Genomic DNA, 15,155 nt, shown 5'->3' on the forward strand with positions numbered 1-15,155 from the left:
TATTCACAAGGGGGAGACTGAGTATGTGTAGTACAGTGAGCATGGCTCAGAGAACCTGAAAGAATGTATCAGTCAATGGAGTGACCCATGCATGCAGAAGGTTACAACCCAACACTTTTCTTTAATTGTGGAACTATTTCAAGAGCTCTCATGAGGGAAGAGTTCTGAAAACTGGGCAGTCTTCTCAGTTAGAGACACACAATGCTTGGCTCCTGTGCTGCTTGTGAAAGGCCTTTCAGGAACTTTCAACCTCCATCAGCAGTCAAAACGAATGTTTCTTTTGTAGTCTTGATTAAAGCTCTCCAGTTGCTTCTGCTGCGACTCTGAAAGGAGCCATCTCTGCATCCCCAGCTCTGCCAAGGCAGGCAGCTGTGTCAGGGCCGCTAGCAGCTCGCTGAACCACGTCCCACAGTCACGGCAGGATGAGGGGCGAAGGCTGACATCCAGCTCTGAGAGTTCTTTGAATGCTGCTAAGCCTTGACAGAACAGGCCCCACCCTTCATCAGAGATGTTGTTGTTATAGCTCACATCCAGCTCCCGCAATCTGGCTAGGTGGCCATCCTGCGCCAGCAGCGCTGCAAGAAATGACACAAACACAGCTAACACATCCTGGCAATGGCTTTAAAAGCTTCTAAGTAAGGAGCAGCATTTTAGCACCATGTTATTTAAGGTTTTTCAGCAGTCAAATATCAAGATTCAGCTCCTTAGCAATATACAATCACTTGCTGTTGATCTCAGACCCTTTTATCACAGCTGAAGGAGTGTGCAACATTTAAAAGGCAGGCAATTGGAAAGGAACAGAAGTAACAGGTTAAAATTGCATGGCAGCCTGGAAGCCTGTAAATCAGTTGTAAGGAGGCTGTATCAAGTGCCAATTAAAATAAGCAGACAGGCTTTACAGGGAGATGTAGAGAGGGGAAAGCAAAACTAAATGAGGTTGCATGATTACAACAGCCACCTCTCACTGTGTGAGGGTAATGGACATAATATGCTCTAAAGGGAACTGGGATGCTTAAGGTATGATTGGCAAAGGAGGCATCCATCGAGGGTGATGTTTGGGAAGGCAAAAATATTCAGGCTTCATCTCAGCAGCCTTCAGATTACAGAGCTTTAATAGCTGTCACACAACCAGTGCCAGCCTCAGACACCAATCCCATGAGTCAGGCCCAGAGGATCACAAGGATGATTATAAAATAAACAGATTTTTAAAAGGATCCTGGGATTTCTTCCTTCATCAGGTTCCCACTTTCCAGTATTTCTGAGCAGCTGCTTAGAGGTGGGAGAAAATACTTCTGTTTTAATTCTCCCACAACAGCCTGGCCCCAGAAGCACACCTAGTGGACTGAGAGCTGGCAGTGCCTGTGTTACTGGCTGGCACCACCTACATTTTCTATAAATTACTGAATCCTAAAACAGCAACTGAGCAAAACAAAATTCTTCAGAGACAGCTTTAAATAATAACAATTTTAAAAAACAAAAGAACCAACAGACATAAACCCTACATTTTCTAAGTGCTGCCTTTTTGTACTGACAGATAAAACAGCTACAAGATTCTCTGCACCTTGCTCTTTGTTTCAACCTTTGCACTGTGCATGCACAGGGAACAGCCCTCAGCAAAATGAAATGGGAAAAAAACCACTGCTGTATGTTCCACCTTTTTCTTTGATTTATGCAAAAACATGCTCAGCCCATGGAACAAGTCCCTTCTGACTTGTGGTCTAAATGCCCCAGCTCCTTGGCTGCTAGTAAATTCCATGTTATACGTACTTAGAAGTGTCAAATCTTCAGCCACCAAGTTACAGCTGCTCAGTCTTAACACTCGAATCTCCGTTGCAAGCTTTAGTGCTCCCAAAAGCAGCTTTAGGTTCCCACCAACGCACTTATTCCAAGATAGGTCTAATATCTCCAGTTCAGGAAGGTGAAGGGCAGCTTCAGCTGAAAAGATTAAGACCAGCAACTTCTGCTTACTAAGAGAAGACAACATGGCCTCGATAGACACCTCACTGGCAATTCACCTGCACATAGGCTCCTAACAGGCTGCCTACTTGTGCCTATAATGAATTAATTTATCCTAATAAAAGCCAGACAAAAGAATATAAGAAGAGCCTGCCTGTAGAATATTTAAGGACTCTGTGGAGGGGTTCTTGCTCTGTTTACATTATTGGCTTGACCTTGTCCCACTGAAGTCAGTTTAATTTAACAGCTTGTTTTAAACAATTTTGTATCAATTTAAAGACAGCATTTTTTTTACTTCTGTGAATTCACCATGCAAGGTGAAATGCTCTGTTATCTTTTGACAATAGTAATTTACATGATGTCACTCTTACATAATTGTAATGATATAAATATAGTACTGTTCCTGCAGGGATCTCAGACCAGTTTAGTCTGCTACTGCTTCTGCTGAAGGCAAGCAAGCTTTACTATAGGTTTCAATGTCATTCATAAGCAGCACAAAATACAAGTACAATACACAGTCACTAACAGATCCCTCTGTACTTATGTGCCATATGGAACACCTATCAAAGGGACAGTGCAGCCAGTAATCCACTGAGATTTGCAATAAGAAGGCAAAACAGGCTGAATTTACACATCCTGTGTCAGACTGGACTTTTCTTCATGGCTCTGCAATACCTTTTCCACTACTGCAGTCAGTGCCTTAGTTTCTCCACTGCCCCATCCTTAACTACATCTCAGAAAGTTTCTTCTGAAACTTCTTCCTGCAGTGAGGTGAAAAATGTTCAGCCAAAACTTTACCCTACAAAACTGCACATAGAATCATAGAATTGTCAGGGTTGGAAGGGACCTCAAGTATCATCTAGTTCCAACCCCTCTGCCATGGGCAAAGACACCTCCCACATGCAGTGTTACAACCAAACTACAATGATAGAATAGTATTAAATCATGTTTTCCTTTCTTGTCCAAAATTAGGAAGTATACAAAAACTTACTGTCAGACAAAACACTGAAAGAACTTTATCTGGTCAGATGTAATGGGGGAAGACAGACAGTGGTCATCCCTTGCAAGAGGGTCCCATGAAGCACTGGTTTCACCACAGGCTTTTTAGCTTGGGACCTGGCATATAACATAACCATGATCTCTGGGGTTCAGCCAAAGGAGAAAGAAGTGCTTTGTCCCATAAGGATACAGAGAAAATAGAAACACTTAAAAAAACCCCATTCCTACCTAGTGATGAAAATGACTCTTCACCTAAATCACAGTTGCTGATGGCCACAGATCTCAGCTTCGGTAAAAACCTGAGCCTGCCCAGAAGAGGATCAGGTGAGACTCCTACATTTTTGTTTGAAGACAAATTCAGCTCTTGAAGATTGGAGAGTAAAGGTATCACCTGGGCTATGAAAACATGAAATATTTATTAGGCAGTCACTGATCCAGAACAAATATGTAGTTGTATATTCGCCTGACATAATTTCTTGTCTTTATAAATCAATCTGAAAGTCAAGGCCAAGTTTTGACACTCAAATTTATGGCCAGTAGTGTTTTAGCCCATAAATAGCCTTGTAATTTTCACAGCAGGGGTGTGTAAGGCATTAGGTATTCCACACTGCATGAAAGGTTGTCAGAACATGGCTTCCTGTTGAAATTTTCTAAGTGAAGTAGGGGATTTAACATTAAATGTGATGGGGGTTAGTTCCAAATGTCTTCACTGCTCACTGAAACTCCCTCATATTCACATTCTTTTTCTCTATTAGTCAATAAATTAAAAGCAAAGCATGACTGCTATTACTAGTAGCTATTATTCCCCAATGCTTCCTCAAAAGCTTTTTGAATTATCTTTTTTATCATTAAGATGTGGGCAATACAGTCTTTGAGTCAGGTGATTTTTGTTGTTGTTCTAAGGAGTAAAAAACAAAGTCAAAAAGTTCTGATAATGCACACAGAAAACCAAAGCATCTCACTGAATGGGAAAAGTCTTTTACTTCCTGATAGTACTTAAGAGTTGGATCACTTCAGCCTGGAGGCTGTAATCTTCAGCTTTTCTTCAAAGCAGCAGCAATGCAAGATCTCCTACCATCAGTCTCTACTTGACCTACAATTCACCAAGGGAGTTTTAAGGCAGTTACCTTTACATGCAGATACACACCTTGGATCATGGCAGTTTAAACCATCAGGAGAACTGTCCCTGGATATTTCCAGAACTACTGATTATCAACAAAAGCAGTGCTCAGTGCAGTTCATACATTCCCATCATGGGCCTGAATCGTGGCAGATTCAGGTCCATAGTTTCACATAGGATCAGTTACTATGAGATTTCCTTTGGATGAGGAAAAAACCTACTCCACATTCATCAAGAAAACTACCCTCCACACTGCACTGCCAGAACTGCCCGAAGAAAATGTCCCAAGATCTGCTAGACTGAGCTGGGCAGAATCTCTTGCACCTTTGAGATACTTTCAGAAGTCAAACCCTTGGTTCTGAATGGATTTCCTCAGCATGTCCTTACACAAAACAGTCACATCCTCTTCTGTTACACCGCATTGGTGGAGATCAAGGACTTCCAGACTTTTCAAGCTGGCCAGATGAGCGGTGAAGTCTTTAAAGCCACCACCAATCCCTTTATTACACGATATGTCTAACTTTCTTAGCTCTGCAAGGTGCTGTAAAGCAGCATCTGAAATGGAAAAGGGAGCAAGCTGGTCACTGGCTGCTGCAACAGCACAGGTCACAGCTTCAGCATTTATTTCATATCAAAGTTTGCACAAGGTATTGCAGGCAAAGCTCTTAGGCTAAGCTTCAGTATATAATCACAGCAGACACACAGCAATGCCACAAAGCTTCCCCATCTCTGCAGCTCCATTCTTCCCTGGAAGAGCAGGTGAAGGTGAGGCCAGCTCATCCCCCAGATCCATTCAATCCTCAGCCTTTTGCTGAAATTACTACTGGATGTGCTAATTAGTGCCAGTTGTTTTGTCTTATGGATCAGACCTCCACTAGGGAGAGAGACAGATAATAAGCCCATTTCATATGGTATCACTGGACACTCATTAAGTCATGATGGTGAATTTGAGTTCCCCTCTGAGAGCAGGATTACCTTGTTAAAAGTTTGCCAGCCTCTCTGTGCCCTTGTCTATGCTCCATCAGGGGACAGAGGAAGCACATCCAGAGAGCCACTAATCTACTCTAAGATGTGTCTCAGAAAAATGGTGTGGAGGGTGACTCTCCCCATTGACTTTCACATGCTTGAGCTCATGGAAGATAAATGCTACTCCTGATGGAAGTCTCTGTAGTCTTTTATCAATCCTCAAACAGCAAATAATGATTGCCTATTAACACTGCCAAACCATCAGCAAAATCCCACCTCATTGCCTTTCCTAAATGATTTTCAGATGTACAATTTCTTCAGAATGAAAGTCTTTCTGGACATAAAGTCTAACCTAAGCCCTGGAGGCTGTCATGCTTTAATCCACACATGTGCAAGTTTAACTCTTTCAAGCCTGGCACATTTTTCAGATCCTGAGCAATAGCTTTCATGCTGGAGCCGATGTGTGTGTTGATAGAGAGATCTAATACCTCGAGGTTTGGGATCACAGTCAGAATTTCAGCTGGGGAGAGAAAAAGAAAAGAAAAGAAAACCAGAGCTTGTAAATGTCTGGAAAATATATAGGTGAAGCCTAGAAAAATCTATCACCCTAACAAACAGGAAGAGGCTGTTTTTTGCCTGTATGTGTGGTTTAGGCTTACTAAGTTCCTGTTCTACCTAAAAAATAGAGCAAAGCAAAGGTTGGATAGGAATCAAGAAAATCAGTGAAAAGTCTGCATGAAAAGAAAGGTGCAAAACCACAAGAACAGTACAAAATACAGGAAAAGTACAGGGGAGCAAAAAGGCAGGAATACAAAGAGAAAGAAAAATTTCTAATGAAAAGACAGAGGACTGTGTGTTGTATGTGGGCCATCTCCTGCAGTGGAGATGAGACCACAGGGGCTTTTCTTTAGGGAGAAAATATCTTTCAAAATACAAAATCAGACCAAAAGACCACACAGGACTCAGTTGTGGTGAGAGGAAGGAGGGGAGAACTGATGAATGGTTAACAACTCATCCTAAATTCCCATCCCTCAGGCATTCTTGCCCATCTCATGGCTGGATACAAATTCAGCTGCTTAATCTGTCACACACCACTTGCTCAGGGTCTTAAAGGATCCAGCCACCCTGGACCACTGAAGGAGACTGTGGTTTAGATCTAACTCTTCTGAACCATACCTCATTTGATCAGAGAGAACAACTTTCTTCATTTGGAGAAACTGCATGAAATCCACACACTGTGTAGTAAATACTGTTATAATGCAGAGCCTGAAATAAATTAACTGTCCACTAATCTTGAGCTCAATACAACCATCATCTAAGTCAGACAAGTGGCATTATGAGGCCGGACTTCAGCCCAGCTAGATGGACACACATACCAAGGGATTCTCCATCCTTTGCTGTCAGGTTACAGTCTGTAATTTTCAGAAGTTTTAACTTCCATCCTTTCTGGAGTTTTTTTGTCAAGAGTGACAGTTTTCCACCTATGTTACTGTTCCATGATAAGTCCAATTCTTCAAGTTGAGAAATGATTTCAGATGCCTCTCCTGTAACAGAAGTCCAAGATGATTCGCTCTAGGTATCAAATTCAGTAAAAGACAGAAGCACAAATTTGGAATGGATTAAAGAGGAAGGGTAATCATTTAGTTCTCAACTTACTATATTTTAAATGGCTTGCCAGGAAAATTGGTATATAGCATGAATTGTTGCTACTGCAGCAATGGTGTATAAACCCTCACCTTGTCTAAGAAGTAACATAGATCACAAGTCATTGTCACAGTACACAGAACTTATTCAGGTTCCCAGATCCTTATCAGACTGTTTGGCCATCACTGTAGACCTGTGCCAGGACCCAGAAAGTCCAGTCTACAGGGAAATCAATATAAGTGACAAGCCAGAATTTACTGTCCTGGATAGTTCTGCTCTATTTTATTTGGCAGACTTCCAGCATCCTCTGTACTTTGTCCACAGGTCATGTTGAAGGGGATGAAAGAAGTCTTCTCACAACTATTTCTGAAACATAAAACTTGCATTTCTGAGAGGAATTTCTGACTCACATCACAACAAATCAAGATGAGCATTGTTTTGACCCAAACTTTCCCATGATTCCAAGGCAGACAGCACTGATTTTGATTACACTCAGAAAAATGAGCCTTTTCCGGGCTTGATGCACCCACCAATGTGAACCGTGTTAGTGCCTCTTTGTAATACCAACACCCCACTGCTAAATCCAGCTCCCTCACTTCCTTTCCAGAGGAGGGAGGCAGATGCATATTTGCATAAACTCATTCCCAAGAAGTATCAATTAATCAGGCCATATGCAAATACAATTTCAAAGTGTCATGCAGAAAGTTTTGATCTGAAGTCTTGACATCAAGCCAATAATTGAGAATTGTATTTTAATAACAAAGCCCTTTCATGTCTGTGTGCTTTCATAATTAATTCTTCACAAAAGATTTACAGTAGGAAATTAATTATTTCTCTCTTTTTTTTTAAAGTGAACATCCAGGTTTGAGATATCTTGGCATATATTTTAAAGTGTTGTCTCAGTCTTGAATACTGAGCAATGCTCTGCAGCTGAGAAGTGGGCTTGCCTCTGCCCCACAGCTTGTCTCAGTTTGACACGAGGACTTAGCATTCCAAACAAATTTTCCACCCAGAAGATAAATAAAGGAGTACAACTCCAGGAATCATTTCCTACCACCTTTCACAGTCACAGCTCTGAGCAATCACATAGGAGAGGTTGGTTTTACAGTTGTATTTGAGGCATTGATTTCTAAGCACAATGAGCTGAGTCCACAAGTGGTCACATTGCCCCAGACAGGTGCTATTTTCAAAATCACAAGCAAAAGCAATGCAAACTGACTCCTGCTGTTCCACATGTCAAGAACATCATGTTTTGACCAGAAATTCAAGCCCTACAATCAGTTTCAGCAGAGGCCAAGCCAGAAAGAGGAAGGAAACAGCACAGGAGAACCAGGCAGGGAAAAAAAAAATCAATTAGAAATATAACGAATAAAACTCAAGAGAAAAAAAAAAACAATATGAGAAAAGGGGTTGAAAAAGGATGAAATAAATGTGAAAACATGATGAAAATGAAACACAGATTTTAACCTCAGCAGAAGCAGACCAAGTATTTTCACCAACTTTTGTAGAGAGGCAGTTTTCCTCCCCGACAGACAGCATGACCCACTGTTGACCTACCACTGTGTATGTCATTTTATTACTGAAGCCTGATATGAATGACATAAACACCAGCTTTATAACTCAGACTGGTTTTTAGAACTTGCAAAATAAGCAGTAGTTTCTATAATTCCCAGATGATTCTGTTTCTCCTTCTTTTTGATACAAATCACAGACCCACCTCAGAGTAAACTCCTGGCCCAGACGTAAGCGACTCAGCATCAGAACCGGAGTGCACAACACCATCTTTAAAACCTTGGGGGCAGCAGGGTTGCAGGAACTCCAAGCAAGCAAGGAAGTAAGCAGAGGAATAAGATCCTCCCAGAATTGCAAAACCAATTTATAATGCTCTGAGGCAGCACTGGTGGTTTAAATTCTCCTCCAAAAGACATTTTTTTCCTTTTGCTTTTTTTGGTGATGAACACTCATCTGTCCTGCAGCATGAAGACCTAAGGTGACCCTGTTATGACTGACTCTGTTTCAGTTCTCTGTCTACCATTAGATATCAAATCTAGCCAAAATAATACTTATCTAAATTGAAAACATGTTTTCCTGCAAACAGGACTGAATTCTGTACCCTTCTGAATATGAAAGCTTTGTACCCTGAGGAATGAACTCAGCAGAGATACTCAAGTGTATAAGGCCACTCATAAGCTCAAGTTCTTTCCACTCTTTCACAGCAGGAGTTTCCATCGCCCAGTATGAAAGCAGCAGGAGTAGGATGTAGGATGAGCTGAGATGGATTACATTAGACTCAAGCTGTCTGGAAGTAAATGTAAATGAAATCCTGTACCTAAGGAGATGATATCCTCAGCTGTCAGCCTGCAGTTGTTAAGTCGAAGCACTTTTAACAGGTTCACATGATGAAGATGAACAGTGAGAGCTTTCAAAGTCCCACCAACACAACCATTCCAAGACAGGCTGATCTCTTCCAGCTCTTGGAGAAATGGCAGTAAAGAAGCTGTAGGGGAAAAAAAATAAAGTGTATTGTGTTTGTACATTATCTACTCACCCTGGAGTTCAAGACATCTTAACACAGAGATGCTTTCTACAGACAACACAGCATTATAAAGCCATGACAATTTGCACCTCAGGTTTCTGATCTGTAGTCTGAGTGTAAGGACATTCACCTGCTTCACACGCTTGCAGGGTTTTTATATTTAAATGTTACATAATTTATATCATTTATAAAGATTTCACAGGGCCCTATGACCACCAGATGAAATATTAAAGCCAGGCCTTTATAAAAGCAAGAGAAGGGAAAAGAGGAGAGTGAATAATTGAATAGGCAAAGAAGAATTAAAGAAATGTATTAATAAAATGTGCCTTTACCCAGCTCTGTTACATCTGCTGCACTTAGTGCACAGTTATTTAAATCCAGATTCTTCCTGTTGGGTTTCTTTCCCAGTTTCTGCATGAATTGGTTAAATCTCTGCTCACCAGATGGTGACTCCACTTCAGAAGTAAGACGTGAAAGTCCATCTAAGAAAGAAACAGGGTCCTAGTTACCTCTGCTGCTAACACAAGGTGTACAACTTGTAGGCTGTAGGGTGAACATTTTAGGAAATGGACTAAATCTGCCAGCAAACCAGGATCTATTTTTGTCCAGTGTGGACCAATAACCTGAGCAAGAAGATCACTATAAATCAGATCACCACAAAGTTCCTGATGCAGCGTGAGAAAATAATTTCCTGTGGAACATCTCCATCCTATCTTACACCAGTGACTCTGGGTGTTTTGTATGCCTGCACTGTAGCCAGGCTGCTGAATAAAGAGTGTACTTAATCAGTACTGAGTGGACCTGCAATTGTGTGGTGAATCTGCTGCATTCTTCATGCAACCTGTGTTCATTCTCAGACATTGTATGTGTAAACCAGTTCCTGCTTTTCTTGGCTTTGTAAAGCATCCCTCTCTTATCTTCTTCTTCCAGCAGTTTGCACAGTAAGGAAAATTGTATTTACACTCATTGATTAACCCTTTAGCAGATCAGTAATTTCATGTAATGTCTATAGCCAGAGAAAAAAGCAGCCAAAAATGTCACAAAACAGCGTTCCTAGTTTCAATAGCTGTCCTCTCACTGTTTCCCCAAAACTACTCAAAACTCATAGGATAAAGATGAGGATCTAAGCCTCATCATTCAGCTTCCATTTAAAATTAGCCTCATTTTCTCTAGTATGGATGGAAAGAGTATTTTTGTGTGCATAAACACATATGATGGATTTCCATTCCCTTCCCTCCTCCTCACCAGTGTCCAGTGGTCAGAAACATCTGGCTCCTGTTGTCTGTCTTTAGCGGCAGGATGGCCAGAGACCTACCTTAAATACAAGCCAAGCTACTGCTCAGAGCTTGGCTCTGAAACCAAATAAGCTCTGCCACTAATGAGCTGACTCCAGCACTAACCCCTCACTTTGGAGATAGGGAGAGGGGTCACCCAAAAACTTTATCCCTCCTCAGCAACATGGATCTCACTCCTTGCTTGGCACGGCTCACGCTTGACAATGGTGCAGTCAGAAGCAAATCCTGGCTAAAGGCTAAGCTGTAGGCAGCAAAATGCAGGATTCTGGACAGCAAGAAAAGCAGCTGATTTTCTATGCATTAAATACATCCACAGGCACACCTGCATTACCTTCTACAGGGAGATCTTGCTTCTCATTCTGGTCATCAGTTCCAGAGTTGTCTATTTCTGATTCTTTGATTTCACTTCTGTCCTTGCCTTCAGATTTCCCAAAGTCAAAGCCCTGGAAGAATTTTCTGATGGCTGAAGGCTGCTCTTCTCTTTTTCCAGAAGAGGAACTCTTCCCTTGGAGCTGTTTTATAACAAAGCCGAATGGGGAGCTCTTCGGCATGTCCTCTTCATGCTTATCCCTGCAGCTCTGAATGTCATCTGTCAGGGGATCAGCAGACATAGAAAGAATTTGTTTTGGTAACATTTACTTTTGCTTACCTTCTTTCAGAATGGCAGATGCACTGAGAATTTCCTACCATTCCCTCCTTCCTAGGACCAGAAAAGCAGGGTCTAGTAGACCACACTCTGAATTCATTTTCCCTCCTTCAAAAGGAACTGGAAATGCTCTGTATTAGCACAGCACTCAGTGGTCCCAGTTGCCTGTGGTACAAGTGTCACTCTCTGCTGCTTCATTAATGCAGACTGCCCCTAAGGTCATCCCACCCAGCACTGAGGGCTGACCTGCTGCTTCCACTGTCATTTAATCCCCAAGCTCAGTTCACAGTCTTGTGGCCACATTTAAGTAACATGGCTGAGGTGTCCCTGTTTTGAGGGGATGTTAGTTCAAAGTTGGCACCAATGTGATTCTTCATGCCAGAGGCCACTCCAGCAGTCAGGATAGTGAGAGGAGGAAGTGTGCAACAGGAAGTACAAAAATATCCTTGCCTGAACAATGCCATAGACTCCCAAGCTGAGGGTGGAACAGGCAAACAGAACCTTAGAGCAAAGCTAAAGTGATAGTGCAGATACCAACCAGAGATCCTAGCTATGAACACTGGGAGTGTGCCACTGCTGGAAGGAAATAAGCCCCCCAGACACCTTGTTGGAACAGTTTAGAACTTTAGTGATCTCCGTTTCAGTGACCAATTCACAGGGAAATTAAAGTTTGGCTTTATAATTTATACACAATCTTTCCTTGTTTCTGTTTCTACTACACAAGCTACAACATCACCTGGGGATTCTGAAGCTGCTTTGTTTTTCTCTAAATGTGACTTGAATGCTCTTTGCCCACAGACATGCTTTTAACAGAGCAGGCATAAAAACTAAACAGGTATTCATTGACTTCAGCTTTGTATGGACTATGTGAAAAAGACATGTATCAAGTCCTACTGTTTGCTGTAGGGGGAATGATCTGTACTCAGACCTCAATCCTGTCATATACCAGAGCTCATAAATGTGTTTCTCTGCTCACACAGATTCCCCCTTCCCTAGTACAGACCCACACACAGTACTCACTCCACAATCTGCTGTCATCCATAGAGCACATGAACATTTTAATAACTGTCAGCTACACAGAATGTCACTGGCATCAACTTTCCAAAAAAGAGATATGTTTGAGGACAGATCAGAAACATTCTGACTTGTACAGAGAGTTGTCATGTTATTATAGCAAGAGTAAGGCCAGGGGAAAACATCAGAGCAAAGCAAATGCAATTTTTACATTTCCATTCTTTTATCTGTGTGCATGTGTACATAAATGTGGGGGTATGTATACTGATGTATACACATGGATGTAAATTTTCTTACTGTGTTGGAAGTTACCTGCCTTTGAACAAGTTTCAGGGCAGAGTACTTATAATTATGACAAGTCTTGCTTGTCAGAGCCTGTCAGAGCTGTATTTCTTCTAAGTACAAAACCTACACCAAGCAATGTCCCTAGGTGTGCGTGCACACTTATGGAGCTGGAAAGCAGCACTGCTCGCCCTGGCTGTGTCTCCATGCTGTAGAGCAGCATTATTTTGAAGACAAAGAAACATACCTGTCTTTTCCATTGGCACACTTGAGGATCTCTTTCACGTTTCACAGGACTTTCAGGACTTGCAGAAGAGAGCCATGACATGAAAACAAGTCCTCACTTCTTTCCCTAAGAGAACTTCCCAGGTAGTTTTCTTTTCAGAGTCTCTGTCTTCGTCAGTTTGATTACAGCAGCTCAGCACCAGTGGTTTGTGGTTCTTTTCCAGTGCCTCTATTCCTCTGCACTGTCTCCCACCGTCAGCCTGCTGTCCCTGGCCTTTCTTTTCTGGAAGGGTTTGAAAAGTCCATTTAAATGCACCGACCATGCCCCAGCTTAGATCACTCACAAGGCAGAAATCAGGAAGTGGCAGCACAGACTTGGATAGTTAACCACTGCATTTCCTTGGAAAGCTGTTGTTAGAAGAGGCTGACTCACCTTCTAGATCAGGTTACAAAACTACCTGAAGAAAAGCTCTTTGTTTTCCCACCCCTTTTGTCCATACTGGCCAGAAATACTGCTTCAGGCTGAGCAAAGCCATCCCATCAGGGCGGTGTTGTGTAAGTCAGTGAGGACAAAGAGCATGCAGGACTAGAGCCTCACTCCTGTTCATTTTAGGGCAATAGAAGACACAAGAGGAGAGGTCATTCTGCATCACCCAGCACAGTCTGCTTGTAGGCAACAGCATGATACATGGCATAGAATCATAGAGCTTTAGAGGTTGGATGATCCAGAGATCATCAGGTCCATCCCCCATGCCAAAGCAGGATCATCTAGGGTAGTCTGCACAGGAATGACTCCAGGTGGGTATTGAAAGTCTCCAGAGGAGACTCTACAACCTCTCTGAGAAGCCTGTTCCAGTGATTCATCACCCTCACTGTAAAGAAGTTTCTCCTCATGTTGAGGTGAAATCATCTATCTTCAAGTTTGTATCCACATATACATACATTAATCTTCACTACAGCTTTTTGTCAGTTTGTCTGCCTTAGAATCTGGTTTTTATGACAGCAAATGTCACCATTTCTAGCTTAAACAATACTCTTGGATGTTTATGCTGAATCTCTTTAGCTAGGATGATTCTTTTTAATTGCTGAAGTCTTCCCTTTCCTAAGTTAAATCAACCAAACTCCTTTTCTCTCCTCATGTGGAAAACTCTCTATTTCCCTTATCACTTCCTGCTCAACCTTCTCTGCATCTGTTGCAATATAATTTATGCTTCCTTAAATACAAGGAGCCATCCACTTCTATGTACACACTAAAGCCATATGCAAACTACAGTACTGCTGGTGGGGAATGATAAAGCTGGCCAACAAAACTATCGATTTTTTGAAAGCAGCTAGGCAGACACCAGCTGTGAGGACAAGCTTGACTCAGTGTGTCAACATACAAATGATACAGAAAGGGAGAAATAAAGCACCAGGTGCTGCTGAGAGCCAGCAGGTTAAGATTAAGAGAAGAAAAACTTGAAGTGACCTTCAGGAGAATCCTTCTGCCCATGAGAAGTACCATGCTGGGAAACATTTACAGTGGGAACAAAACCACTGTGCTGAACCTTCTTCTCCTGCAGGAAAAGAGAGTATATTTCTGTTCCCAAACAGAAAGGATCTCCAAGTTGGTTTTAGGGTTTTCTGATATCATAAACGGCTATCCTGTCCCAAATTCTGAAACTAGTATTTCACTACAGATATGTGTCCAGTGGGAAAGATCACCTCCCTGTGTGCTGATTCACTTCACAAATTCAGACATCTCAGCTATGCAGATGACCATAAATCCCATCTCTGTTGGCAAGGAATCACTGAATTTAACAGATTTTTCTGCTTTACTTGTTGTGCTTAACAACAGAGTAGTCAGGGATGAACAGAGACAAAACAAGCCATGTTTGTGAACATGTTTCAGGCTCTGCTGGCCCAAGACACACAATGCCCACTGCAGTTCAATGAGGCTGTGGACTGGGAATAGCTGATAATCTCCACTCCCTACAACTAGGGAAATCCTTAAGCATGTTAAGCACCAATTACAGTGGCTAGGCTGGGCTCTGACATCAATATGTTAGGTGCTGAGTTGCCCATTCAGAAATTCTTTCACCACTTTAGGCTGTTGAATGATACTGAAAATACCTCATGGCACCATGTCAGCATCCCTGTAATCCGGTCAGAAGGGAAATGTAGTTTCACAGCGACCCAGTTTCCTCTTCCTAGAAAGCAAATCTTTAGCTACTTTTCACAGCAGCTATGAGGAAAGAGAGGACAGCAGGGTTATCCCAAAACAAAGCAGGATAACTGGAAGGAGGCGGCTGCACTGGGCTGAAAACATTACTTTACAATAGGTCTGGGCTGTGCTGTGAACGTGCAATATCTCACAATGGCCAGGCTCATCTGTGCCCCTGTTAGCTGCTAGGCTGGGCCTTGCTGTGTGGGTTGCTGTCTTCCCCATGGCATCCTTCTGAACATGTGTCCTCCTCCTGTCTTGTCAACCTG

General features: G+C 42.2%; 1 protein-coding gene across 6 annotated transcripts in view; it reads right to left on the reverse strand.

Moving 5' to 3' along the window:
- Window positions 1-250: 250 nt before the first annotated feature.
- Window positions 251-15,155, reverse strand: part of LRRC31 (leucine rich repeat containing 31) — a 36,493-nt gene continuing 21,588 nt past the window's right edge. For 5 of the 6 annotated variants that reach the window (XM_068144964.1, XM_068144963.1, XM_068144961.1 and 2 more), the window contains 11 exons: window positions 14,796-14,872; window positions 12,706-12,966; window positions 10,848-11,105; window positions 9,554-9,703; window positions 9,015-9,182; window positions 6,418-6,585; window positions 5,394-5,561; window positions 4,463-4,630; window positions 3,184-3,351; window positions 1,768-1,935; window positions 251-575 (listed from right to left, as the gene is read on the reverse strand). In XM_068144964.1, coding sequence (XP_068001065.1) covers window positions 256-575; window positions 1,768-1,935; window positions 3,184-3,351; window positions 4,463-4,630; window positions 5,394-5,561; window positions 6,418-6,585; window positions 9,015-9,182; window positions 9,554-9,703; window positions 10,848-11,105; window positions 12,706-12,718 — 1,749 coding nt within the window. In that variant the 5' untranslated portion in view covers window positions 12,719-12,966; window positions 14,796-14,872 and the 3' untranslated portion in view covers window positions 251-255. The remainder of the gene's footprint in view (window positions 576-1,767; window positions 1,936-3,183; window positions 3,352-4,462; window positions 4,631-5,393; window positions 5,562-6,417; window positions 6,586-9,014; window positions 9,183-9,553; window positions 9,704-10,847; window positions 11,106-12,705; window positions 12,967-14,795; window positions 14,873-15,155) is intronic. The other variant, XM_068144962.1, reaches the window with a different exon arrangement.

The sequence above is a fragment of the Melanerpes formicivorus genome, unplaced genomic scaffold (genome assembly GCF_026170545.1).
Source record: "Melanerpes formicivorus ecotype bairdi unplaced genomic scaffold, bMelFor1.0.p_v2 SCAF_12, whole genome shotgun sequence".
Taxonomy (NCBI): Eukaryota; Metazoa; Chordata; class Aves; order Piciformes; family Picidae; genus Melanerpes; species Melanerpes formicivorus.